At 41.3% G+C, this 26,934-nt stretch overlaps 1 protein-coding gene across 4 annotated transcripts in view; it reads left to right on the top strand.

Annotated features, from left to right (window-relative positions):
- The window catches only part of rhbdd3 (rhomboid domain containing 3), a 66,362-nt gene that overhangs the window by 4,160 nt on the left and 35,268 nt on the right, over positions 1–26,934 (top strand). For all 4 annotated transcript variants that reach the window (XR_007264672.1, XM_048611527.1, XM_048611525.1 and 1 more), the window contains 2 exons: positions 16,669–17,049; positions 19,082–19,235. Coding sequence is in view for 3 of the 4 variants with exons in the window: in XM_048611527.1 (XP_048467484.1) it covers positions 16,669–17,049; positions 19,082–19,235 (535 nt within the window). In the remaining variant the exon portion in view is untranslated. The remainder of the gene's footprint in view (positions 1–16,668; positions 17,050–19,081; positions 19,236–26,934) is intronic.

Genomic DNA, 26,934 nt, shown 5'->3' with positions numbered 1-26,934 from the left:
GCTTGAGGAGGGGGGGAGGGGACAGGTGGGAGGAAGGACAGGTTAGGGAGTCGGGGACAAGCTGGGCTGGTTTTGGGATGCGGTAGGGGGAGGGGAGATTTGGAAGCTTGTGAAGTCCACAATGATACCATTGGGCTGCAGGGTTCCCAAGCAGAATGTGAGGTGCTGTTCCTGTAACCTTCGGGTGGCATCGTTGTGACACTAGGAGGCCCAGGATGGACATGTTGTCTGAGGAATGGGAGGGGGAGTTGAAATGGTTCGCGACTGGGAGGTGCAGTTGTTTAGTGTGAACCGAGCGTAGGTGTTACGCAAAGCGGTCCCCAAGCCTCCGCTTAGTTTCCCCGATGTAGAGGAGGCCATGATGGGAACAGCGGATACAGTATGCTACATTAGCAGATGTGCAGGTTACGTGGAACAATCCCTCTTCCGTAGCTACACTGGCCCTAAACCCCATCTCTTCCTCTGTTACATTGATGACTGTATCGGCGCCGCCCCATGCTCCCACGAGGAGCTTGAACAGTTCATCCACTTCACCAACACCTTCCACCCCAACCTTAAGTTCACCTGGACCATCTCTGATACCTCTCTCTCCTTCCTGGACCTCTCTGTTTCCATCTCTGGCAACCACCTGGAAACCGATATCCATTTCAAGCCCACCGACTCCCACAGCTACCTAGAATACACCTCCTCCCACCCACCTTCCTGCAAAAATGCCATCCCCTATTCCCAATTCCTTCGCCTCTGCCGCATCTCCCAGGATGAGGCATTCCACTCCCAAACATCTCAGATGTCCTCGTTTTTCAAGGATCACAACTTCCCCACCCCCCACCTCAGTGATCGAGAATGCCCTCGACTGTGTCTCCCGCATTTCCCGCAACTCATCCCTCACACCCCCTCCCTACAATAACAATCAAAACAGAATCCCCCTCGCCCTCACGTACCACCCCACCAACCTCCGGATCCAATGAATCATCCTCCGACACTTCCACCATCTGCAATCCGACCCCACCACCAAAGACAATTTTCCCTCCCCACCCTTATCTGCTTTCCGGAGGGACCACTCTCTCCGGGGCTCCCTTGTCCGCTCCACACTCCCCTCCAGCCACACCACACCCGGCACTTTTCCCTGCAACCGCAGGAAGTGCTACAGCTGCCCCTACACCTCACCCCCATCCCAGGCCCCAAGAAGACTTTCCACATCAAGCAGATGTTCACCTGCACATCTGCTAATGTGGTATACTGTATCCGCTGTTCCCGTTGTTGCCTCCTCTACATCGGGGAAACTAAGCGGAGGCTTGGGGATCGCTTTGCGCAACACCTACGCTCAGTTCGCACTAAACAACTGCACTTCCCAGTCGCGAACCATTTCAACTCCCCCTCCCATTCCTCAGACAACATGTCCATCCTGGGCCTCCTGCAGTGCCACAACGATGCCACCCGAAGGTTGCAAGAACAGCACCTCATATTCCGCTTGGGAACTCTGCAGCCCAGGGGTATCAATGTGGACTTCACAAGCTTCAAAATCTCCCCTCCCCTGACCGCATCCCAAATCCAGCCCAGCTTGTCCCCGCCTCCCTAACCTGTCCTTTCTCCCATCTCAAGCCCCACCCCCATCTCCTATCTACTAGCCTCATCCTGCCCCTTTGACCTATCCATCCTCCCTGGACTGACCTATCCCCTCCCTAACTCCCCACCTACACTCACCTTTACTGGCTCCATCCCCGCCTCTTTGACCTGTCTGTCTCCTCTCCACCTATCTTCTCCTCTATCCATCTTTTATCCGCCTCCCCCTCTCTCCTTATTTATTTCAGAACCCCCTTCCCCTCCCCCTTTTCTGAAGAAGGGTCTAGGCCTGAAACATCAGCTTTCCTGCTCCTCTGATGCTGCTTGGCCTGCTGTGTTCATAGAGCTCTACACCTTGTTACCTCAAATATATGTGTTGGGATCATAGGGTACAAATTGGTGCATGTGCTCACATAACAAAGAGGCTCCTCAGCCCTCTTCGAAAAAAGGAGTACTTCTCAAGGATTGTTAATGGGATATCTCTGTTCCAAAAAGAGGAGAAAGACAATCCAGAAAATACAGGCCATGGCAAGTCAATCTAACACTGGTGGTGGGGATGTTATTGGAAACCATTATAAGGAACAAAATAATCCTTTATTAGTAAAGGTATGATTTAATCAGAGCCAGTTGGGATTTGTAAAAGGGGAATCTTGCCTGATTAACATGATTAAATTCTTTGAATAAATAGAGAAGGTTTTTATTTAAGTTGTTCTTGGGATGTGGGAGGCACTGTGACAGCTCGCTTTTGTTGCCCATGAGAAGGTGGTAGAGTTTATGACTTTAGAATGTGCTGTTGAAGAAGCCTTGGCAAGTTTCTGAAATGCATCTTATAGTAATGTATTAGTCAAGCATTTTATGTGAAAGGATTGAATGATACCAAATGTGATGCCAGTTCAGCAGTCTGCTTTGTTTTGGGTGCATATGAACTTCTTGAGAACTGTTGGAATTGCCCTCATCCAGGCAAGTGTTCCTGACCCGTGTCTGTTGGATGGTGAAGAGACTTGGAAAGACGGGCAAGTTACTTGCTGCAATTACCCAATACCAAACCAGCGTCTGTGGCCACAGCATGATCATAGCTGTGCAGCAGATGTATATATGGATTTTGGAAGGCATTTGATAAAGATAGAAGCCCAAAACCCACGGAATTAAGCAGAAAGCATAGAAGTGAATTGGATCAGTGACAAGAAGCAAAGGGGTGGTGGATGTATTTTTTTAAGACTGAGGTGGCTTGTATTGGTGTATCCTAAACATCTTTTGAACCTGTTACTCAATTGGATCCATTTACTGTCAAGTGCAGGGAGCAGCATTATGAGGTTTGCAGATAATACAAGTCAATCATAAGGATTGTTGAAAACATTAGCATGACGGACAAAATGGTGAAATAAGTGGATTTTTAGCAGAGGGAGTTCAATGCAGAAAAGTATAAAGTGATGTTGTGATAAGAGGTGCAGATACATAGAGTTTAACGTTTAAAATAGTGGCAGATAAATGGGTTTCTTTGGGAAGGGTTTTTTAAAAAAATGAGTGATAACTTGGTGAAGCAGTCGTTTTGGAATACTGACCTAATCCAGTCTGTTTCAGAAAACAGGGCCCTCTGGAATGTTAATGGAAAATTATTTTATTTTAGTGGTTTATGATGCATGGGTAAACACTGAAGGTTATTAGCTTTGTTTTGGTTCAGGGTGATTGTGGATTAATTTTACCGTAGGAAACCCAGAGGTTGAAAGCTTTCATGACAGAAACCTAACTAGGGTCAGAGGCAGATAGAGTTTATCTTTCAGAATAGTACAGGACAGTTCAGGGAAAACACTGTTACCTCAGCATAAAAGTTTAGTTTGTTCAACTTCCAGACCAGGAGTTTGGTTAGAAATCTGCAGGTTATTACAACCTGAGAAAATTTAAGCTCTCAGTTTCATGAGTGTGCATGTAAAATGACTTTACAGTTCACAGGTAAGATCAAGGGAGAATCACTTAAGTTGAACCAAAAGATTTGATATAGAGATGTAATTTTTTCAGATTTGAGCCTGTAAGGGAAATGGTATGAGACTTTCTTTTGATAAGTGTTTTAAAACCTTTGACATTGTGTTCTGTATTTAGAATTTCTTGTTTATAATAAATTTCTGTTGTTATAGAATCTTTGCAACTATGTTCCAGCTAATTAAGGTAAAGTTGCCATAGTCACAGAGGGCTGCTCTCTATCCTTAGAGAGAAATGTCTCATGGTGAGCTTAACCTGAAGGTCACCATACCTCAGGCAGGAGGTGAGGTTGGGAAGCCTCATGGTGACTTCAGATGATACAGGAATTGAACCTGTACTGCTGGCTTTACTCTGTATTGCGAACCTGCCATTCAGTTAACTGAGCTAACCAACCACCAAGTTAATGCAAAGCTGTTTTTTAAAAGGATCCATTCAGCCAGATTTTTATTCTGGAGTCTGACTTGTCCAGTATTAACATCATTTAGGATCATAACAATACACTTAGGAAAAACATGAATGAAAAGAACAATATAATATTAATGACATGATTTTCAGAACTGTAGACAAACACCAAGATCTTAGTGTCAATGTACAGAAATCCTTAAAGGTAGCTGTTAAAGTGACAAGGTGGTTTAAAAACTACACGTGAGTTACTTGGATTAATAATTAAAGGAATAGCTTGTAAAAAGTAAAGACATTATGTTAGAATTTTTACAAGTCAGTAATTAGATTTTTGCAAGATCTGGACACTACACTTTACAGACATCATTTAACAGAAGAGGTTTGAAAATATACAACTATTCTGCTTGGAACACAGACTGTCAACGTGATTTAAACGAGGTTTTCTGGATGATCAGATATTTTGATAGAGACAAAACTCTCATGACTCAACAATTAGAGGTAATAGATTTAAAGTTATTGGGGTAAGAAGAGCGAAGGTGTGGATTTTTCTTTCAGTTTTCAGTATCTGGAATGCTCTACCTCCGTAGGTGATGGAAGCTGATTCATAAATAAATATAAATATAACCGTACTGGAGGATGAATAAGGGTTATGGGATTAAAAAAAAAACATCGGGGTTTAAAAATGACTGCTCTTTCAAGGACAGGCCAAATGGCTTCCTTCTGTGTTGTAAGTTCCTATGATCAAACAGACTATACTTCACAAATAATGAATGAGCTATGAGGTACTTTCAGACATTCTGAGGATGTGAATGTCTGCAATAAGTGCAAATTCTTTCACTGTCAGTGTAGATAAATACAGCAGCAAAATTATGCAGAACATAGTTGCAAAGTTAAGTTAATTAGCAGTTCCTTGTTTGTGGTGTTGGTTGAAAGATGAATTAGGAGAACTTCCTTTTTCTGATGAAGGGTCTAGGCCCGAAGCGTCGGCCTTTCTGCTCCTGTGATGCTGCTTGGCCTGCTGTGTTCATCCAGCCCTGCACCTTGTTGTCTTAGGAGAACTTCCTCCTGGTTTACTGTAGAATCTTTTGCTCCATTTTTAACGGATAGGTGTTTAATGGCGCGACAAAGTCTCACTAATGAGCAGCAAGAGGCCCATTTCCTTGCATTAACATCTTATTATTACTTAATTTCATCTCATTAATATTTAGTTTTCAATTTTCCCGCCTGCCAAGTAGAAACTAGTCGATGAGAATTCCCAACATGAAAATATGACCTAGTGATTTAATCTTGCTGCTTGTTCCTCTAGACCTCCATCTTGGACACCAGTCACCAATATCTCAAGACATACTTCATGAACAGTGATTGCACATGCCCCACGAGCACAGACCTTGGCATCCAAAATGTACCAGCCTCACCACGTCATCGTGGCACATCTCCAATGCACTTAGAATATAATTCTGCACTTCAGTGCTATACTTTAGAGCACACCAGCACCTCTCATTGTAACGCATCTTCAATGACACTTTGTGTTCAAGTATGGGCACCCACCTCATGGATTTAACGAGTACGTCACAGAGATACTTCCTCAATTTCTTAGTGCTCACTCATTTTCACACCCAATTCGAAGCTCGCAGCACCGTTGCCTTGCCTTTTTGTCATTTGCCCCTTCAGGGTCTAAATGCTCATGACATTCTGTCTTTCCTTGCTTTTTGACACAAGCAGTGAGCAGTCTAGGTGAATGACATGTTGTTGGCTGTCACCGTGCTACGTCAAACTCTCAATTGTACCATGTGCCAGCTGCAAACGTATCAAACAGTACGTGTGCTTCAAGGAAATTGCTCAGTCTTAAACCCAAAGAGGAGTAGTCCTCAGTCAAATCAAGGTCCTTGAGGAGGTCTCAGCACAGTAAGTCAAGGCCCACCTCTGCTATACGTCCATGAGGTTGGACGTGGTCAGTTGACCACCTGAGTGGTCAGTCAGGGGATACATACCTCTACAGTTCAGGCCATGGTTCCAATGCAACCAGCCTAGGGAGTGGTGAAAGCACAATTGAATAGCTGAACAGAGATCAGTTAGGTGTCTGGTCATTCACTGTTCAGGGCTGTCCATTTAAGGCTGGGCCATGGTCCTGGGAATCTGCCCACTAAACGTCAAGGAGGGTGTTACCAGGGGCTGCTGCTTCAAGAGGTAAATTGGGGAATATAGAAGAAATTACAATTGTGATGGTTGACATAATAAAGCATAGTAGGGTAACTGGGATGGAGTTGTCATGGACTGCAGTGCCCTGGCTTCTGTGGGAAGAGGGGGGCAGTCCACTACCAAATCTGGTATGTTTATTTGAAATGTTATTTGAAGTTTCATATACAGCGCTCATGTACAGAAATGTATGAGACTGCTTGATCTGATTCTCGATGATAGCTATCAACCTGTCTATGAAGGCAGCCAGATGCGTGCATGCCTGAGCCAACAGGTCCCAATGGGCATTGCTGCATTCGTATGTCTATTGTGTCAGGTTGCCCAGAGTCCTTGACAAACCTGCCTGCTGCACCTGTGCATTCGAAGTCTCAAATTGCTAACACCAGGGAGTCTTGTCCATCCTGGGGCTGAGCAAGTGCTTGATCCTCGGCAGAATGGTTGCCAGCCACCTGTCGTATTTCTTCCCCGATTAGCTGTGGAGACGTGGCAGTGATGTGTTCACCAGCAGGTGCTCCCAATTCTAATCTAGCAATTGATCAAACTGAGGGGTGCTAGAGCGTGCAAGAAACAGCCTTGCTGATGCATTCTCTGAGGCATCCATGCTGCCCTATCCTCAGCTGCAAAGGCTGTGCAAATGCCACTTGTGCCTGTTCGAGGCAAAAAGAGAGAATGCATCACAAACTAAAGTTAGAAGTTCTAGAATGTTAAGAACACATTCACAGTGGGGATTAATGTTAGAATCGCACAGCAGTAGAGAGCTTAGAGTAAAGTAAATGCTTCTTACTTGGCTACCAGGGCATGGAAGTTTGGGTATCTCCACAGGACTGGTTTTGATCTTCACTGGCAAGGGCAGAGATCCTCTTTTCATAGGAGGTGAATACCAGGCAGCCCACTGGACATCCTGGCTCTTTTGGCCAATTATGAACCATTTTCTCCTGGAATAAGGCAAAGGAGGGATTGAGTGAGAAGAATGTAGGTGGCACAGCTGTTAGTACCAGTGCAGCTGGGGGAAACATGGTGAATTGTTCTGAGTGAAGGATTAGGTAGCACAGAGGCCATGCAACAGTAGAAGTGTAGGGGATTGGGTGAGTGAGAATGAGTAAGGGAAAATGCAAATCTTCAGGAGCCCAGAACTTTTCAGGAAGAAAGGAAATGTATAATCATGAGGGGGATTTTTACATGTTTTAAAAGTTAAAAAAGGGATCTTTTCATTAGTTTAGAGTATACATTGCCTACTGAATAGTGTTTATATTAGGTTGCTTTTAATTTGTTTATCACAGTACAAGTCCGAATAACTTGAAATCTTGTAGTGCAGTCCTTCCATACGTTTCTGAAAAGTTATTGCTTTTTATCAGGATCATAACCATGCCTGATAATGTTAAACTATACTGGATACAAACAAAAAAAACCTGCTAGAAGCACTCATATCAGGGACAATCTGTGGAGAGAGAAAGGAAGCCCATATTTCAGTTTGATGGCCTTGGATAAGTTACAGAAATGTACATTGTGTTTGGTACCTTTACACTATTGAGTATTTCTGTTTGAACTGAACATTACATTTTGGACAGTTATTGAGAAAGTATCACAGTCAAACCAGATGTGACTGTGTGATAGCATATACCAGTTTTTCAGGATATGCTTAGGCCTGCTTCAAACTCTGTTGTGCTGTGGTTCAATTAATATCCTTTGAATTAACTTTCATACTGTACTTTTGTTAGCTGATCATTATCGAGGACATGCTGTGAAATATTGAAACACACTATTAAACCAGTTTCCAAGTAACAGTTGCAAATATATTTTTCAAAAAAATCCAGGAATATTATTGGAAAGCAAATCAGGATAGATTTTGATTCTAGACAAAATTGTACTTGGCCATGATTCGCTGGATGGTTAGGTGACAAGTTGTCCGTATATAATCAAAATGTCAGGAAGTGAACAGTTATAAATTGAAAGAATTAGAAGTAACCGAAGTAATTGTTGGATGGGTAGGTTTTACGAAACTGAACATCTGAAGGTGGTAGTATGAAACCAGAGGCAGAGGAAGTTTCAGAGGGTAGGGCCGGGACACTTGAAACTACTGCTTATGGTGTAGACAGGAGGACGATTTACTGGAAACTCGGGGTTTGGCACAAGACACGTTAAACATGGACAATATGGAGCTGAGATGGGAAGAATTTATAGATGACAGTAGGAAGAAAACAAAATTTTAGAATGTGTAGAAGAGGGTCAGGCAGGATACAGATAGTAAAACAGCACATACTCGTAACTCGAATAGTTTAGGAATACTTAGATAAATTGCCACTGTCCTGCTAACAAATATATTGTGAATTTGGGACTTTCTGGTTTGTATTTATCCAGTAAGCTATTCAACTAATCTGGCCTTTAAAGGGTTGGTGAAAGTAAGAAATCTCTGCGGAGAATCATGGGAATTAACCAGTTCTCATTTATTGTTAATCATAATTTGTTTTTTCATGGAATTCCTACAGTGCAGAAACTAGCTATTCAGCCCATCGAGTCCACGCGACCCTCCGAAGAGTATCCCACCCAGACCCAGCCTCCTACCCTATTCATATAACCCCACATTTACCATGGCTAATCCACCTAGCCAACACATCCCTGGCACTACAAACAATTTAGCATGACCAAACCACCTAACCTGCACATCTTTGGACTGTGGGAGGAAACCAGAGCACTTGGCAGAAACTCATGCAGACACGGGGAGAGTGTGCAAACTCCACATAGACATTCGCCCAAGCCTGGAGTCGAACCTGAGTCCCTGTGCTGTGAGGCAGCACTGAGCCACCGTGCCACCCATTTTTTTGTTAAAATTTAAAAAATTTTTTTGTTACTTATGAAAAATTTATCAATAACCAGCAGTAAATCCAGATCTTTTGTCACTTCTAAAAGATCATTAACCTGCAGTGTTTCTGTCTCTTTGGATATAGCTTAGCATTGGATTCTCAGCATTTTTTGCTTCTATTTCATATTAGCAGCACCTGTCATATTTTGCTTTATATAAATCTTGTCCTGCTTTTACCAGGAAAAATCATGGTACGGTACTTTCAAAACGGATTTTAAGATGTTGAAAAAGATGATGAGTTTTGAATTTAGAGTAAATTAACCAAGGTGGATTGTTAACGACTCAGATAAGAAACATGTGTAGTAGAAATACAAGCTTAATGAAAGGTTCTCTGAAGGCCAATATTCACTTGGGTGTCAATCAAAGCCAAACTAAATAAAACCAAAGGAAACTGAATAAATTCAATCAAGATATTTGTTTCTTGTGTTCCCAATACATTCCAGTCCCTCTGGTTCCTAAAATTGAAGATGAGTGATCACCCATTCAACTTTGTGCAATCTGTATTAAAGGGCTGGCCAAAAATTATGAACTAATACTCTGCATGTAAAAACGGAAATTTAAAAAAAAAGCTTTTTACCATTGTATCAAGGTGAAAAGGTGCTGGTTTTTAAGAACAATAAAGCAAATCTTAGAAATAAAGTTATGAATACAACTCAGCTTTATTAAAAAAAATACTTTCATAGAGAATAATTCAAATTTAAACTGGGAGCGTGGTCGTACAATATCCAAGGGATAAATATTTGGACCTCCACTTTTCTGTCTACAGATATGAAATGATTAATGAAGCTTAATGATTTTTATTCATTCACGGGATGAGGCGTCGCTGGCTTAGCCAGCATTTATTGCCCATCCCTAATTGCTCAGAGGGCAGTTGAGAGTCAACCATATTGCTGTGGGTCTGGAGTCATGTAGGGCAGACCTGGTAAGAACAACAGTTTCCTTCCCTAAGGGGCATTAATGGACCAGATGAGTTTTTCCCAACCATTGTTAATGGATTCATGGTCATCATTAGACTCTTAATTCCAGACTTTTATTGAATTCAAATTCCACCATCTATCGTGGCGGGATTCAAACCCAGGATCCGAATATTATCTGCCTCTCTGGATTTACAGTCCAGCAATAATATCATTCCCCTTTAGAGAAATGGGAGAAATGATATTATTTTATTCAAAGCCAGCTAAGATGCACTTAAACCAAATAAGACATCCCATAAACGTATTTCTGAATGAACAAATATAAATTATAAAACAGCTCCCAAACCGTTTATCCAAGTTAGATTTTAAAACCAATCTGTCATTTATGATTGAAGAATCAATTCATTAAAAAAAATACAAAAAGTCAGTGTGTACTGCATATATCCAATTGTCCATTTTAGTATTTTCCAAAGCAAATATTCACCATGGCTGAGTACATCCTGGAAAGTAGATTCCATCCCAATTTTGCAACCGCATCTTGTATTTACATAGTTCCTTTCACACCGTAAAACATCTCAACGCACTTCACAGGAGTGCCATCAAACAAAATATGGCAATGAGCCATGTAAGACTAGTAATATAGGGGCAGATGGTCAAAAGCTCAGTCAAAAGTAGGTTTTACTAAAGTAAAGCAAATACTTTAAATGTGGCAAGTATGTCACAAGAAGCTACATAGTAGCATTATCAAACAGCGTTTGATACAGATGAAACAAATCGGCCAGAGATCTGAAACAAACGAAAACAGAAATTGCTGGAGAAACAGATTGGGTTCAGTTCTGAAGAAGGGTCACTGCTTTCTCTGTATAGATGCTGCCAGATCTGCTGAGTTTATCTAGCAATTTCCGTTTTTATTTCAGATTTCCAGTATCTGCAGTTCTTTGTTTTTTTTTTAAACCCATCTTGCAGTACCTGTGTGTTCCAGATCATCCAATCTTTGCTGCCTAGATCTTGACTCATAGATAGTTTCTCTCCACAGATTCTGCTTGACCTGTACTGAAAGATAGGAGTATGGCAAGGAAAGCTTTGGGCTAACCAAATGCAATGTTATTGGAATACTGCGTTCAACTCCGGCCTCCCTGCTATAGAAAAGATGTTGTTAAATTTGAAAGGGTTCATAAAAGATTTACAAGGGTGTGGTCAGGTTTGGAGCGTTTGAGCTATAAGGAGAGGCTGAATAGGCTGGAGCACTGGAGGCTGAGGGATAACCTTATAGATGTTTATAAAACACAAGGTTCCTCATGGTAGACCGGTTTTCAAGGTTAGATCACATTGAATACAGGGAGAACTAGCCATTTGGATTCAGCACTGGCTTGAAGGTCGAAGACAGTGGGTGGTGGTGGAGGGCTGCTTTTCAGAATGGAGGCCTGTGACCAGCAGTGTGCCATAAGGATTGGTGCTGGGTCCATTGCTTTTTGTCATTTCTATAAATGATTTGGATGTGAACATAAGAGGTATGGTTAGTAAGTTTGCAGATGACACCAAAATTGGAGGTGTAGTGGACAGCAAAGAAGGTTACCTCAGAGTACAACAGGATCTTGATCGGATGGGCCAATGAGCTGAGGTGTGGCAGATGGAGTTTAATTTAGATTAATGTGAGGTGCTGCATTTTGTAAAGGCAAATCAGGGCAGGACTTATAAACTTAATGGTAAGGAGTGTTGCTGAACAAAGAGACCCTGGAGTGCATGTTCGTGATTCCTTGAAGGTGTAGTCACAGGTAGATAGGATAGTTTTAGCAAAGAGAGGGGAAAGATATAAAAGGGACCTAAGGGGCAACCTTTTAACGCAGAGAGTAGTGCATGTATGGAATGAGCTGCTAGAAGAGTGGTGGAGGCAGGCACAATACAACACTTAAAAGGCATCTGGATGGGTATATGAATAGGAAGGGTTTAGAGGGATATGGGCCAAATGCTGCCAAATGGATCTGTATTAATTTAGGACATTTGGTTGGCGTGGACAAGTTGGACCGAAGGGTCTGTCTCCATCCTGTACATCTCTATGACTCCATAACTACATTCCCTGCTGGCAGGTTTTACCTTGATCACTCAGCAATGCAGTCTAGAACATTGGTGGTCAGCTCTCTATCCAATGCAATCGTTCAAAATTAAACTAACATATGAAATTTTCTTCCCTACCAGATAAAATTCAGATTAAAAACTTCTTATTCCTGACATTTAGTGCTCATTTTGTTGCCTAATTATTCTTAGGCCTATGTTACCCATTTTTAAAAAAACCTAATTTTCTCACCTTGCAAGACCCCCGAGAGACAATTCCTTCACCCAGGAGAAGAGGTGGACTTTGTGTTCCTATCCCTGAGCAATGCTACTCTTGATCAGTGGTCAGGAATTGTGTTGATATGATTGCATCAGATTTTTATTCCCTTCTTGTGGGGAGATGTTTGATCAATCAACTCCCTGTGATAATGCTACTGATTTTGGAAATGAAACCCAAACTGTGCAGTGGTGGCAGGTAAAGCTCAGCAGGTCTGGCAGCATCTATGAAGAGAAATCAGAGTTAATGTTTCGGGTCCAGTGCCCTTCCACAGAACTGAGTGTTCTGACAATGGGTCACCAGACATGAAACGTTAACTCTGATTTCTCTTCACAGATGCTGCCAAGCCTGCTGAACTTTTCCAGCAACTTCAGTTTTTGTTTCTGATTTACAGCATCCACAGTTCTTTCGGTTTTCATTTAGTGATGGCAGGTACTGAACTGCTCGTAAAAGTAACAATTATAAGTTTGCTGACAAAACACATTATAGAGACCATATAACATCAAGCTCATCAGCTGAGCTAATGATTATTCATTTACATTAAACATGCACATTCTCCCCGTGTCTGCTTGCATTTCCTCTGGATGCTCCCGTTTCCTCCCACAGTCCAAAGATGTGCAGGTTAGATTGATTGGCCATTCTAAATTGCCCATAATGTCCAGGGATGTGTAAGTTAGGTGGATTAGCCATGGGAAATGCAAGGGTCCCAGGGATAGGATACAGGGGTGAGTCTGGGTGTGGTGCTCTTCACAGAGTTGGTGTAGACTTGTTGGGCTGAATGGCCTGTTTCCACACTGTAGGAATTTTATTAATATGGTCTTCCTAAATAAAATCAAAATTGATCATGTGAGTGGACCATTACATGATGAAAAGAATTTGCTTGGGAGTGGTTGTAAGCAATCATTTTAATGTTAATTAGTGTAGTGATTAATAATCCCCATTTCTTACAAGCAAATTTACATTGTTAAAGTATCCAGGAACATGGCCTTGAGTGTAAGAAACAGGTTTGCCAACAAGTCTCTCTTTTCACAAATATTCAATTTTGTACTACCAAGTGATAATCTGTATTTCATCTCCTGAATGTAGAGAAGCCTATGGCAAACATAGTGCATGAATTCAGAAGAGGTACAAGTAAATCTCTAAAGCTGAAAATAACCAAAGAACTGTAGATGTTGGAAATCAGAAACAAAAACAGAAATTGCTTGCAAAACTCAGCAGGTCTGGCAGCATCTGTGGAGAAAAATCAGAGTTAACGTTTTGGGATCAGTGACCCTTCTTCAGTAGTTTCGGTAGTCTCTTAAGCTGTGTAGACCTGTGTAAATCTGCAAGAACAAAAATACTTTTTTTAATGCAAGGCAAAAAGCATGAAATATTGGGTAAAGTATGTTTAAATGCCAACGATAGAATAGCATTGGTGGATGGGAAGCATTAACATTTTGACAAGATTAATGTTCCTATGGCCTAAGAATATGGTAGAGAAAGGTGAGTACGCCACAGGAAGATGTAGACCATCCCACCAACTATGTATCACTAAGGGATCTCCAGTGCAAAAATAAACCCATACTTCCTCCATTCCCAGTGGCTCCACTGCAGCCATCCTTCATTAATATTTGCTGATCAAGGAAATTTGAGCAACAGTTAATGCCTAAAGTTGGCCAACTCAGTGCTAAGGCCATATGGCTTTCAAGTCCCAGGAGAAAGATGATGTGTCGGTCTTCATTAGCACAATATAACGACAAGAGGACAAACTGGTCAGTGAGAAAATGTAATGGAAAATTAAAACAGCAAATGATCAGAAGTTGAAGATCATCTGAATGAATGAGGTGTTCAGCTCTCACTCAATGTGTTTTCTTTTCTCAGTCTAGAGAAGGCTGCAGCAAACACAATGTGTGGAATTAGAAGACATTAAAACTCTAAGGATGTGTAAACCTGTTGGAAGTACGTTTTTAAATGCTTGGAACCCTCCATTACGCAGTTGAGCTTGTAAGGGAATGGCTGGCACACAGTGTAGTTACACACAGGAATAAAGTTGACACAATCCTTCAGGCCAGTGAACCAAAAGTGACCAGGAAAAACCTTTCTTACACGGTGAGTGGTTAGGATCTAGAATGCACCAACCAGAGAAAGTGGAGGTGAAGGTGTTTGTGGCTTTCAAAGGAAATTGGACAATTACCTGAAGAGAAAAAAATCTTGCAGGGTCGCAGGATAGGACAGAGATTAGGAATAGTTGAGCTGTTCTTGCAGAGAGCTGGCATAGATGCAATGGGCCAGATGCCTTTTGCATTGTAATCATTCTGTGAATCAATCAGTTTGCCCTAGAGTCACTTCGAACTGAAGATTAAACTCCTGGACACTGCTGCAAACAAGCTGGGAGAAAAGCCATGGGCATTTTGTTTGTTATTTATAAGCTTCTTGGAAGTTGGAAGGAAGGCTTTTAGCTGAATGGAGCATTCAGAGATGCCAAGTCATGTGATGTAACCTCCAGGAATACATCCAACAGAAGATTGCAACCCTAGCCAACATCAAAGAGGGAAAGGGTTTCAGCAAAATGCACCTGTGCTATTTTTAATCTGCAAACATTTGTTTAACAAGCAGTACTTAAAGCCAAATCAATTCTGTCCAACTCCCACTGACCTCTGTATTTTTGGCATTCTCTAACATTTCACTGAAGCTCAAGGCAAACTTGGTGAACCGCCTATTTTTCTACCATACCTGGCAGCCTTCAATTTTGACTTTTAACAAGCTCAGACCTTAACTAGTGCTTGTATTTTCTCTCAAGAAAGAGATTCTGACAATATTGGGGAAATGTGGGTGCTGCACAAAATGAAATTATTGTTAGGCAAACAATACAGACCATTAGCAGGTGAATGGAGTTGAAGTACAGATGATCCCGTTTCTATTGCAAAGCAAACCCATAGGCTGAAGGGCCAACTCTTGTTCCAAACATTTTAACTTGGTGGCCCCACACATTTGAATAAATATCAAAGCCAAAGAAATATATATGTGCCCTGCTTCTTACTGCTGCATTTGAATTGCTGAGTTCTGAACAGCTTACTCTAATTAACAAGACACCAGCAGCCCCCAACATCAGACAGCTAAGCTCTTGACTCTCAAAGATGCTGTGTTACCTTCCCGGCCAATTAGGCCTTTGCATTGAAAAATAGTTTTCTGGGAGTGATGCAGCTGAGGTTAGGATGCAGAATTCATCTGAACTCTGCTTTGAAATTCCAGCCCATTTCTGGGTTAGCGAGGCAAAAATTGCCTAGTGCTCCTAATCCCGATGACTATTTGACAATGCTTATTAGAAGCATGGATGCTTGGTGGGGCTTGGCTTTTGTACTACTTGGTAGTAGGCCATTCCTAGCAAGCAGTCAGTGCCTTTTGGAGAGGAAAACTATAGATGTGGGGGGTGGTGAGTGCAAGAAAATTTGTATTGCTAAATATAACAGAATGGAATTATAATTGAAACGATTCTTTATCTTTTTTACAAGATGTTTCAGTGATGGTGTTGTGTACTGTGGATGATGCAAACTATCTAAATTTTCTTATAAGTGTTGTTCTTGTTTACGCCTAATGATGTTAGTGTACTTTTTATTTTGGAGTCACCATAGTTGCTCCTGATCCTGCCTTTACCTACACATGTGCATGTTTTTCCAGAGGAAGAGTCTGGAAGCCACCAAATAGTGATGGCATTTCAAGCTGATTTCATACTTTTCGAGCCCGGGAATGTGAAGTCCATTGAGTGTCCCCCCACTCGCACTTTGCAAGTTAAGGATAGACAAAATTTGGGTGGCACAGTGACACAGTGGTTAGCACTACTGCCTCACAGCACCAGGGACCTGCGTTTGATTCCACCCTCTGGCATGTATGTGGAGTTTGCACGTTCTCCCTGTGTCTGTGTGGGTTTCCTCCGGATGCTCTGGTTTTCTCCCATAGTCCAATGATATGTAGGTTAGGTGGGTTGGCCATGTTAAATTGCCCATAGTGTCCAGGGATATGCAGGCTAAGTGGATTAGCCATGGTAAATGCAAGGTTACAGGGATAGAGTAGGGTGTGGGTCTGGGTGGGCTCTCTTTGGAGGGTTGTCGTGGGCTCGATGGGCCAAATAGCCTGGTTCCACACTGTAAGGATTTTATGAAATACTGAACCCCTCTTTGTGTCCTACAGCACTGCCATTGGAGAAGCTAAAATTAAAACAATGCACATTATTAATCATAGTTTCCTTAAGAGAGAGTAGTTATAATACGATGGCTCTCAAACATTATTAACTATTGTATGGCATTTGCTAGACAATCACAGTTTTCTGTACGCAACTGCAGATAAGTTGCGGGTGAGTTGTTCTACAATTATTGATGGTATGTATATCTTGGAACTGTGCTGCACCATCAGTAACCGTAAATTAACTACTTTTTGTTTTATTCCAACAGTGTACCGTTTACTGAGCTACTGTTTTTCCCATGGCAATATTTTTGCCTTGCTCATCAATGTTGCATTGTTAGTTGTCTTGAGCAGCCACCTGGAGCAACAGCTGGGCACCATTCGATACTTCTACCTCTCCATCCTTTTTGCTATTTTTTCTGCACTGCTTTATCTGCTTTTGGGCAAACTACTACGTCTTGATGAAGCACCAGCGTGTGGTTTTACAACTGTTCAATTTGCTGTGGTGACACGAAGTTGCTGTAGTTTGGGAATGAAAAGAACTATTACAGTAGCAGCAGTACCTTGGATATTTCTCCCTGTTGCCTACCTTATTATCCCAGGTTCATCTGTCCTTCTCCATATCTGTGGAATTATTGTTGGGCTGACCTGTATCCTTTCAGGTAGTTGCAATCAGAATAGGTTAAAACTCTGATTAACTCTGCAGTGGTATGATCCACTATGTTGTAAATTAGATTCACAATCAGCAATTTTCAAATTGTTTCAAGCGGTTGTTATTCAGTAATTTAAAGGATCTCTGTAGACTGTCTGCCCCTGTTCCATGGCTATGTTAATGCCCGGGTGTCCATGGAGAAGGAGCACGTGGTGGCACCAATGCTGTCAATGCCTTTGGAGAGATGTGGGCACCACGAGGGATACAGAGTTTTATTTCCTCCTCCAACTCCATTTTGAATTAGTCCCTCCCCACTCTCTCTCCCCCACTTCACCTTTGATGGCTTGTATTGCTCATAATCGGCTTTGCTTGTAAATATTCACAGGTGTTTCGCTGGTGGTGGTTGCTAATTCAAAAAAAAGCAAAAAAGTCCTGGTGATTTTGGTGGGAAAGTTGCTCAGTTGCACACAATTGTGGATAGAAAAGAAGAAAAAAAAGGGTCTTGTGGCACAGTGATAGTGTCCCTAACTCTGAGCCAGAAGACCCCATTTAAGTCCCACCTGCTCAAACATGGTATGTCAAAACCCATCTGAACAGAATCACAGAATTGTTACGGTGCTAAAGGAGATCGTTAAACCCATTGTGTCGGCTGTGGCTCTCAAAGCATTTTAACCTATTGCCAGTCTCCTGTATGTTCTTTGTAGCCTTAAGCGTTACTTAAATAGAAACAATTTTCCATTGCTCTCTTGAAAGCTTCAGCTGAACCTGCTTCCACCATACATCCATGCAATGCATTCCATAACCTAACTACTTACTGTGTGAAAAAGGTTTTTCTCTCCTTGCATCTGCTTCTTTTTGCAAAACATTTTAAATCTATGCCCTCTGGTTCTCAATTCATTTAAAGCGGGAGCAGTTTCTCCCTATCCACTCTGTCCAGACTGCTTATGATTTTGAAAACTTCTTTCAAAGTTCCTCAGCCTTCTTCTGTTCAAAAAGAAAACAGTACCAACTTCTCCAGTCTTTCCTTATAACCAAAGTTTCTCAACTCTGGAACCATTCTTGTAAATCTCTTCTCCACAGTCTCCAATGTGTTCACATCCTTCCTATGATGTAGTGCCCAGAACTGTACACAATACTTGAGCTGAGGTTAAACCTGTTTCTTATATAAGTTCATCATAATCTTTCTGTTAGATATTACTGCTATATTTCAGTAAGTCAGTCTGAGGTTCGATATGGATATTTAATTCTTGTATTACTCAGAAAAACAATTATTTTACATTTTATCCAACAAAAGGGAATATTTTGATCCTTCCACAAATACATAAACTGCCAGTGCAACACATTGGCAATTGTATTTAAAAAATGCTTGTAATTGCGGTGTATTGCAGCAGGTATGGATTTTGAGGCAATGTGTAGGGGCAGTAGGGTCTGGATAGTGTAGATAAGGAAAAACTTTCCCCATCAATAAAAGGATAAAGAACAAGAAGTCACACGTATAAATAGATGAGGGGGGTAACTTATTTGCACAGTCAATGGTTATGACCTGGAATGTGCTGCTTAAGAGTGTGGTGGAGGTAGGTTCGATCAAAGCAATCAAGAGGGAATTAGATTATGTACTAAAAAGGAAGAATGTGTAAGTTTATGGGAAGAAGGTGGAGAAAGTGGCACTGGGTGCATTGCTCATTTCAGAGAGCCAGTGCAGACAAAGGACTGAATGATGCTCTCCTGTGTTGTAACAATTCTGTGAAATGTGATTAACTCCTGGGATAAAACATGTTACTAAATTACCTGTCATATAAATATTTTCTTCTCTAAAAAGCATTTTTCTTTAATTTTGGGCATTCGTAAAGAATTTTTTTTTGTTCTGTCTGTACACTCAATGAGTATTTTTTAATCCATTGATTGCAATCAGTCTCATGAGATGCGAAATACATTCATGCAAAAACAAAACGTGAATTTGAATGGTTGAAATCTGCCACACCTACACTTTGTCCAACTGCTTTGAATATCCTTGACGTTTTTTTATTCAGATAACTATAGATTTTTGTTTTGCCTGGAGTTATCAAACTCATTGATAGATTCTGTTGAAAGAATGGCTGTCTGTAAGTTCCTGCAACTTAACTCCTGGATTCCATTTATCTTCTCTCCAGCAAAATATCATCTTCCTGTTTGTAACATGGAGAGGTGAGCAGAACACTTTAAGTTAGCTATTAGGACTTTCTGTCAATGTACAATATACAGTAGAAATGTTGTAGATTTTATGTTCAAATTTCTGTTCCCCATTTCATAGTTTTATTTTTATTAGAATTACCATATATTAATACAGTCTGTTTGGACCAGTACTTTAGTTTGCAACACACTGTACTTTATAAAATTTATAGAGGAAATTCAATTGTGTCTAAATTCCATTATTCCTGTATTATTCTTGACTGAGATGGCAGATGGACAACCTGCTATCAGAGCTCTGCTACTGTCTTTCAGCAGGCTGCAGGCATGTCTATAATTGTGGATTTTTCTCACAATACTCCCTTGGAAAACATGTGGTGATTCTTTAGAGATTGGATAATTGGGAGCCATTTGGCACAGTTTCATCCCCACACTAATCTTGCCTGCAATAATTCTGGAGTATTGGTTTCTTATTACAGGGTAGTTCTGTGGCTCTTGGCTTCACAAATTTAAGCTATAGTTGTGCAAGATGTAACTTTGAGATGATTTAACCTCAATCTTGTTCTACTTTTGAATTACGCAATGACTTTGAGCAGATACCAACTGTAGCATTCCTATTGTCTTTTGGGCTCATCTACCTCAGTAAAGAAGGGTCATCAGTCTTGGGATGGATGTACTCTGAAGATCTTTGGTGGAACCTTTGCATAGTTAAAGAACAGTACACACATGCACTGCTTTTATAGTACCTTTTTGTAGTGTGATTGTTTTCCAGGCAGTGTAACTTGTATACAATGTCGTTTGATCTGTATTTGCTATGCAATTTTAATTAGGAATAAGGTGATATTACTGCAGTTATCTATTTATTTTGTACATTTTGTTTATAGCTTCTATTCTTTATGCTTCACAACAATACAATACTACTGACCCCAAAGCCACACACATTGTAAAACATAAAAGCACAGTACAATGCAAGGATAGAAATGTGCTACTCAAACAGGAAATAAAACTCAGTAAAAAATGTACAGGTTGCAGTTCAAAAATAACCGAATAATGTAAATGTTTCATCTTCTAAAAGGTTAAGATGTACAGAAATCTATCTTGTTCCAATTCATGGTTTCTGTCACAAGAAATGGCTTCTGTGTTTGCCTATATATCACAGGCCACTACACTTTAAAGCAATGTTATAATTATATCTGAAATACTGCTGTCTTTCTAATAGATGGATAATGGGCCATATAATTGAAACTCTTGCTTTTCGTTCTAATTTGGTACCACTCCTTTTCAGGCAGCTTGAGTTAATTTTCTCTGAAAAAATAATGAGAAGTTGATAGATAAATGAAAAAAAACAATTCAAAAGCTTTTAAAATTGAATATATTGGTAAAACAAAGATGGTGCTAAATTCACCACCAATTTGGCAGCACCAAGAGTAGGTAATTAAATCCACACACCTTATACTGAATTATATGAATTGCATTAGGAGAACAAATTGAAGCCATGACACGCTGACATGGCAGGGTCACAAACAACAACTTTATTTGAATGTTCAGCTAAACCATCAGGTGGGGTATCCCGCTGTGATTAAAAACTGCTGATTGCGGCCTCATTGATTTGTGACTTGGTCTTACTTTATCAAGCAGGAAACTAGAGCTGTTCTTAAAAAGACTACTCCCAAAATAGCTTTTACTTTACAGTAGTAATCATAACGGATGTTACAGTAGTTAAATATATTATTGCGATGTGCTTTAACCACTTTATATCTCCCTGAGCACATATAAAGCAATGGAACAAAGAGTTGCTTTGTATCTCCAAATTTCTTGAGTCAAAGTCAGCATATCAGGCATTTTGGAATTGTTAAGTGCTTCATACATACTGTTCCTTGACACTGAGGGGCTCTGTATCTTGATGGGAGGCTGAGGAGAAGAAATTTTGAATTTCTGCATTAAAAAGGGGGTATTCTGAATTATGGTAATGCTTTGGCTTCACAACTTATACATTTATAAAAGAAAAAATACAAAAGATTAAGTTTATTCACAGACATCTCTCCTGTTCAACAAAATCTGAAAAGTTACTCTTTTCACCTCACAGTGCCACTCCACTAGCCATCACCACTAAGACTGAGAAGTGAAGGGACAATCACACAAATACTTCTTGCTTCTCCTGTGGTTTGCAAGGCTCCTCTACGTTTCTTAATTGATGATTAAGGTGACACGGGCTAAAGGGCCGTTCAAGTGTAATGAACTTAAATAATAATTTTACTCAATTGTTTTGAAAAGGAGAAACATTAACCCTTGAATCATCTTCAAAATGAAGTTAACTTAATCAGATTGATTCTTTTTTGTGTTGAATGTGCCCTTTGGTGCCTACTTTGTGAAGACCTCAGGTACACTGGTGGGCTTCATGTGATATTTCTCCAAGGTCCGTGGGGCACATATTTGGCTGTGGAAGGCAGACAGTGCTTACAAATCTATCAGTGGTGTTTAATTTAGACCTGAGGAAGGCCACCTGCACCAAGCCCAGGAAAGAGCCCATGAGGCATAAAGGGTGGCCTAAGTGTGTGCCGAGAGTACTTCACCTTGTTTGATGTGCTCCTTACTGGCTATTCTGGCTACAGTTCCTACCTGATGATGTTGCTTTATTCCTGCATGTGGATTGTGCACTTCAAAAGAAATTCCCTATTTACTAAATTAGGTATTGCTATGTATGGCACAGATTTTGGTCCTTGAACAGAGCAGCAGAATCAGTGATGAGTGGAACTGAGAATCAATGAACAGAGTGCAGCAGTATTTTAGGCTGAAATTCTCAGAGTATCTTTGGAGCTGCAACTCAGACTTTAACTTCAAAAGCTGACTTGCTGCTTTTAGGCGCTGAACTGTGGCATCGTTTCAAGACACATTAGAATACAATTTAATGTGGATTTGGACATTGTCACAATTAATGCTAAATGTGATTGTTTGAATACAGATTTGGACCTCTGATAGTGGTAAATCAACATTTTGACTCTGACTCAGTAAAACAAATTCCACTGCCCTCTGCATTTCTGAATGGTTGGGAAGCTAGTCTAAGTTTAAAATTGAAAATCTACATGTGAATCAAAGTTTGTTCTTTAAAACAGAATTCAAGGCAGTTCGTGCTTCTTCTCATTCGTTCTTCTCCCACCCCAGAAAGTAGTAGAGTTCCTGGAGCAGAGACAGTCACTATATAAACATACAGGAGGTGATGGCCTAATGGTATTATTACTAGACTATTAATCCAGAAACTCAGCTAATGTTCTCGGAACCTGAGTTTGAATCCTGCCACAGCAGATGAATTTGAATTCAATGAAAAAAATCTGGAATTAAGAATCTACTGATGACCATGAAACCATTGTTGATTGTCAGAAAAACCCATTTGCCTCGCTAATGTCCTTCAGGGCATGAAATCTGCCATGTTCACCTGGTCTGGCTTACATGTGACTCCACACCCACAGCAATTTGGTTGACTTTCAACTGCCCTCTGAAATGGCTTAGCAAGCTATTCAGTTGAATTAATTAGTATGAGGGACAGGCATTAAAGGCTGTATGGATTTAAAAAAAGCCAAGTGGACATTTTGAAAATGATGAGCATTGGGAATCTGTGCAACTGCAAGGCACTTCATACATGTGCTTTATCTTGTACTCATCTGACGCTTTCTCAATAGAGTGACGTTGTGTAACACTGAGAAGCTGAACTTTAGCTGACATTTTGTTTTCAATTGCCTGTCTAGTTCAGAATGCTGATATCAATTCTAGTATCCCAATTGAGTTCCCAATTCAGTAGGACCCTTTATGGTCTGCAGACCGTAAAAGTCAATAGATGTAGCTTCTGCATGATTGAGAGAGCTTGTAGATGCATTTTAGAAGAAAAGTAGCACAGAAAGAAACCATTCAGTCCATCTGCAGCAAGTGTTGGTTGCTGGAAGAACTCCGGCTCAGAGTTGAAGATCTGGAATCTGAGCTTCAAACACTGTGGCACATCCGGGAGGGGGAGAGTTACCTGGATGCTTTGTTTCAGGAGGCAGTCACACCTGGTAGATTAAGTAATTCAAATTCAGTTAGTGATCACGGACAACAGGGTGTGACTGCAAGTGAGGCAGGTAGGGGGATCCTGAGTTCAGGAGTGGAGGAGCCTCAGCTTTTGACCTTATCCAACAGGTACGAGATACTTGCTCCCTGTGTGGATGAGGAAAAGGGCTGCGGGGAGGATGAGCCAGCTCACCACGGCACCATGGTGCAGAAGGCCATTCAAGAGGGGGAAGCAAAAAGACAAGTGGTAGTTATAGGGGATTCTATAGTTAGGAGGATAGATAGTATCCTTTGCAAGCTGGATCGGGAGTCCCGCTTGGTGTGTTGCCTGCCCGGTGCCAGGGTGCAGGACATCTCTGACTGGCTTGAAAGGATATTGGAGCGGGAGGGGAAGGATCCAGTTGTTGTGGTCCACGTTGGGACTAACAACATAGGCAAGGCTAGGATGGAGGACCTGTTTGGGGATTATCAAGAACTAGGAACGAAATTAAGGAACAGGTCCTTGAGGGTCATAATCTCTGGATTACTGCCCGAGCCACGTGCAAATTGGCTTAGGGATAAGAAAATTAGGGAAGTAAACACGTGGCTAAGGGAGTGGTGTGGGAAAGAGGGGTTCCATTTCATGGAGCATTGGCATCAGTTTTGGAACCGAAGGGATCTGTACCAACGGGACGGTCTCCACCTGAACCGATCTGGAACCAGTGTTCTAGCAAAAAGGATAAATAGGGTGGTCACTAGGACTTTAAACTAGTGAGTTGGGGGGAAGGGAAAGGGAAAACGACAGGGAGTATGATGGTAAATAAAAAGGTAAGCAGCAGGTTAGCACGTGTGCAGGAGGGTTTAAGTTCAAGGCAGACTATGAAAGAAGGAAAAATGAAGGATAACTCAGGAAATATTATTAGAAATGTTGGAAATCATGAGGGTAAGAAAGCTAGCATAAAGGCACTTTACCTGAATGCTCGTAGCATTTGTAACAAGGTTGATGAGTTAATGGCACAAGTCATCGCGAATGAATATGATTTGGTAGCCATTACGGAGACATGGTTACAGGATGGTCACGACTGGGAGTTAAATATCCAAGGGTACCAGACTATTCGGAAGGACAGACAGGAAGGTAAGGGAGGTGGTGTAGCTCTGATATTCAAGGACGACATCAGGGCGGTGCTGAGAGATGATATAGGTTCTATGGAGAATGAGGTTGAATCCATTTGGGTGGAAATTAGAAATTCTAAGAGGAAAAAGTCACTGATAGGCGTAGTCAATAGGCCACCAAATAATAACATCACATTGGGGCGGGCAATAAACAAAGAAATAACTAATGCCTGTAAAAATGGTACGGCAATTATCATGGGGGATTTTAATCTACATGTAGATTGGTCAAACCAGCTCGGTCAGGGTAGCCTTGAGGAGAAGTTCATTGAGTGTATCCGTGATAGTTTTCTTGAACAGTATGTAATGGAACCGACGAGGGAGCAAACTATCCTAGATCTGGACCTGTGTAATGAGACAGGAATAATTAATGACTTCATAGTTAGGGATCCTCTTGGAAGGAGTGATCACAGTATGGTTGAATTTAGAATACAGATGGAGAGTGTGAAGATAAAATCCAATACCAGGGTCCTGTGCTTGAACAAGGGGAACTACAATAGAATGAGGGAGGACTTGGCTAAAGTAGACTGGAAACAAAGATTTTATGGTGGGACAGTTGACGAGCAGTGGAGGACTTTCAAAGCAATTTTTCAAAGTGCTCAGCAAAAGTATATTCCAGTGAAAAGGAAGAACTGTAAGAAAAGGGGTAATCTGCCATGGGTGTCTAAAGAAATAAGGGAGGCTATCAAATTGAAAGAGAAGGCATACAAAGTGGCCAAAAACAGCATGAAACGAGAAGATTGGGAAAACTTTAAAGGTCAACAGAAAGCCACAAAAAGAGCTATAAAGAAAAGTAAGATAGAACATGAGAAAAAACTAGCACAGAATATAAAGACAGATAGGAAAAGTTTCTATAAATATATAAAACGAAAAAGAGTGGCTAAAGTAAACATTGGCCCTTTAGAGGATGAGAAGGGGAATTTAGTTATGGGATATGATGAAATGGCCTAGGCATTGAACAGGTATTTTGTATCGGTCTTCACAGTGGAGGACACTAATAACATGCCAGTAATTGACAAAGAGACAAAGGTAGGTGAGGACCTGGAAACAATCATAATTACGGAAGAGGTAGTGTTGGGCAAGCTAATGGAGCTAAGGATTGATAAGTCTCCTGGCCCTGATGGAATGCATCCCAGGGTACTAAAAGACATGGCGGGAGAAATAGCAGGTGCACTGGCGGTAATTTTCCAAAATTCGCTGGACTCTGGGGCAGTCCCAGCAGATTGGAAAATAGCAAATGTGACACCACTGTTTAAAAAGGGAAGTAGACAAAAGATGGGGAATTATAGACCGGTTAGCTTAACCTCTGTAGTGGGGAAGATGCTTGAGTCTATTATCAAGGAAGAAATAGCAAGGCATCTTGATAGAAATTGTCCCGTTGGGCAGACGCAGCATGGGTTCATGAAGGGCAGGTCATGCTTGACAAATCTTTTGGAATTCTATGAAGACATTACGAGCAAGATGGACAATGGGGACCCAGTGGATGTGGTGTACCTAGATTTCCAAAAGGCCTTCGACAAGGTGCCGCACAAGAGGCTACTGCATAAGATAAGGATGCATGGCGTTAAGGGTGAAGTATTAGCATGGATAGAGGATTGGTTGACTAACAGGAAGCAAAGAGTGGGAATAAATGAGTGCTATTCTAGCTGGCAGTCAGTGACTAGTGGTGTGCCTCAGGGATCGGTGTTGGGACCGCAATTATTTACAATTTATATAGATGATTTGGAGTTGCGGACCACGTGTAGGGTGTCAAAGTTTGCAGATGACACTAAGATGAGTGGCAGAGCAAAGTGTGCAGAGGACTGTGAAAGACTTTGCAGAGGAACATAGATACATTGAGTGAGTGGGCAAAGGTCTGGCAGATGGAATGCAATGTAAGTAAATGTGAAGTCATACATTTTGATAGGAGTAATAGTAAAAAGGATTATTACTTGAATGGTAAAAAGTTGCAGCATGCTGCTATGCAGAGGGACCTGGGTGTCCTTGTGCATGAATCACAGAAGGTAGGTCTGCAGGTACAACAAGTAATTAGGAATGCAAATGGAATTTTGTCTTTCATTGCTAAAGGGATTGAGATTAAAAGCAGAGAGGTTATGTTGCAGCTGTACAAGGTGCTGGTGAGGCCGCACCTGGAGTACTGTGTGCAGTTTTGGTCTCCTTACTTGAGAAAGGATGTACTGGCACTGGAGGGGGTGCAAAGGAGGTTCACTAGGTTGATTCCGGAGTTGAGGGGGTTGTCTTATGAGGAGAGACTGAGTAGATTGGGATTATATTCATTAGAATTCAGAAGATTGAGGGGGGATCTTATAGAAACATATAAAATTATGAAGGGAATAGATAAGATAGAAGTAGAGAGGATGTTTCCACTGGCAGGTGAAGCTCGGACAAGAGGGCATAGCCTCAAGATTAGAGGGAGCAGATTTAGGATTGAATTGAGAAGGAACTTCTTCACTCAGAGGGTTGTTAATCTATGGAACTCCTTGCCCAGTGAAGTAGTTGACGCTACTTCAGTAAACATTTTTAAAGA

This window comes from Rhincodon typus, chromosome 24, assembly GCF_021869965.1.
Source record: "Rhincodon typus isolate 14 chromosome 24, sRhiTyp1.1, whole genome shotgun sequence".
Taxonomy (NCBI): Eukaryota; Metazoa; Chordata; class Chondrichthyes; order Orectolobiformes; family Rhincodontidae; genus Rhincodon; species Rhincodon typus.
This window is presented reverse-complemented; position numbering and strand designations above follow the sequence as displayed.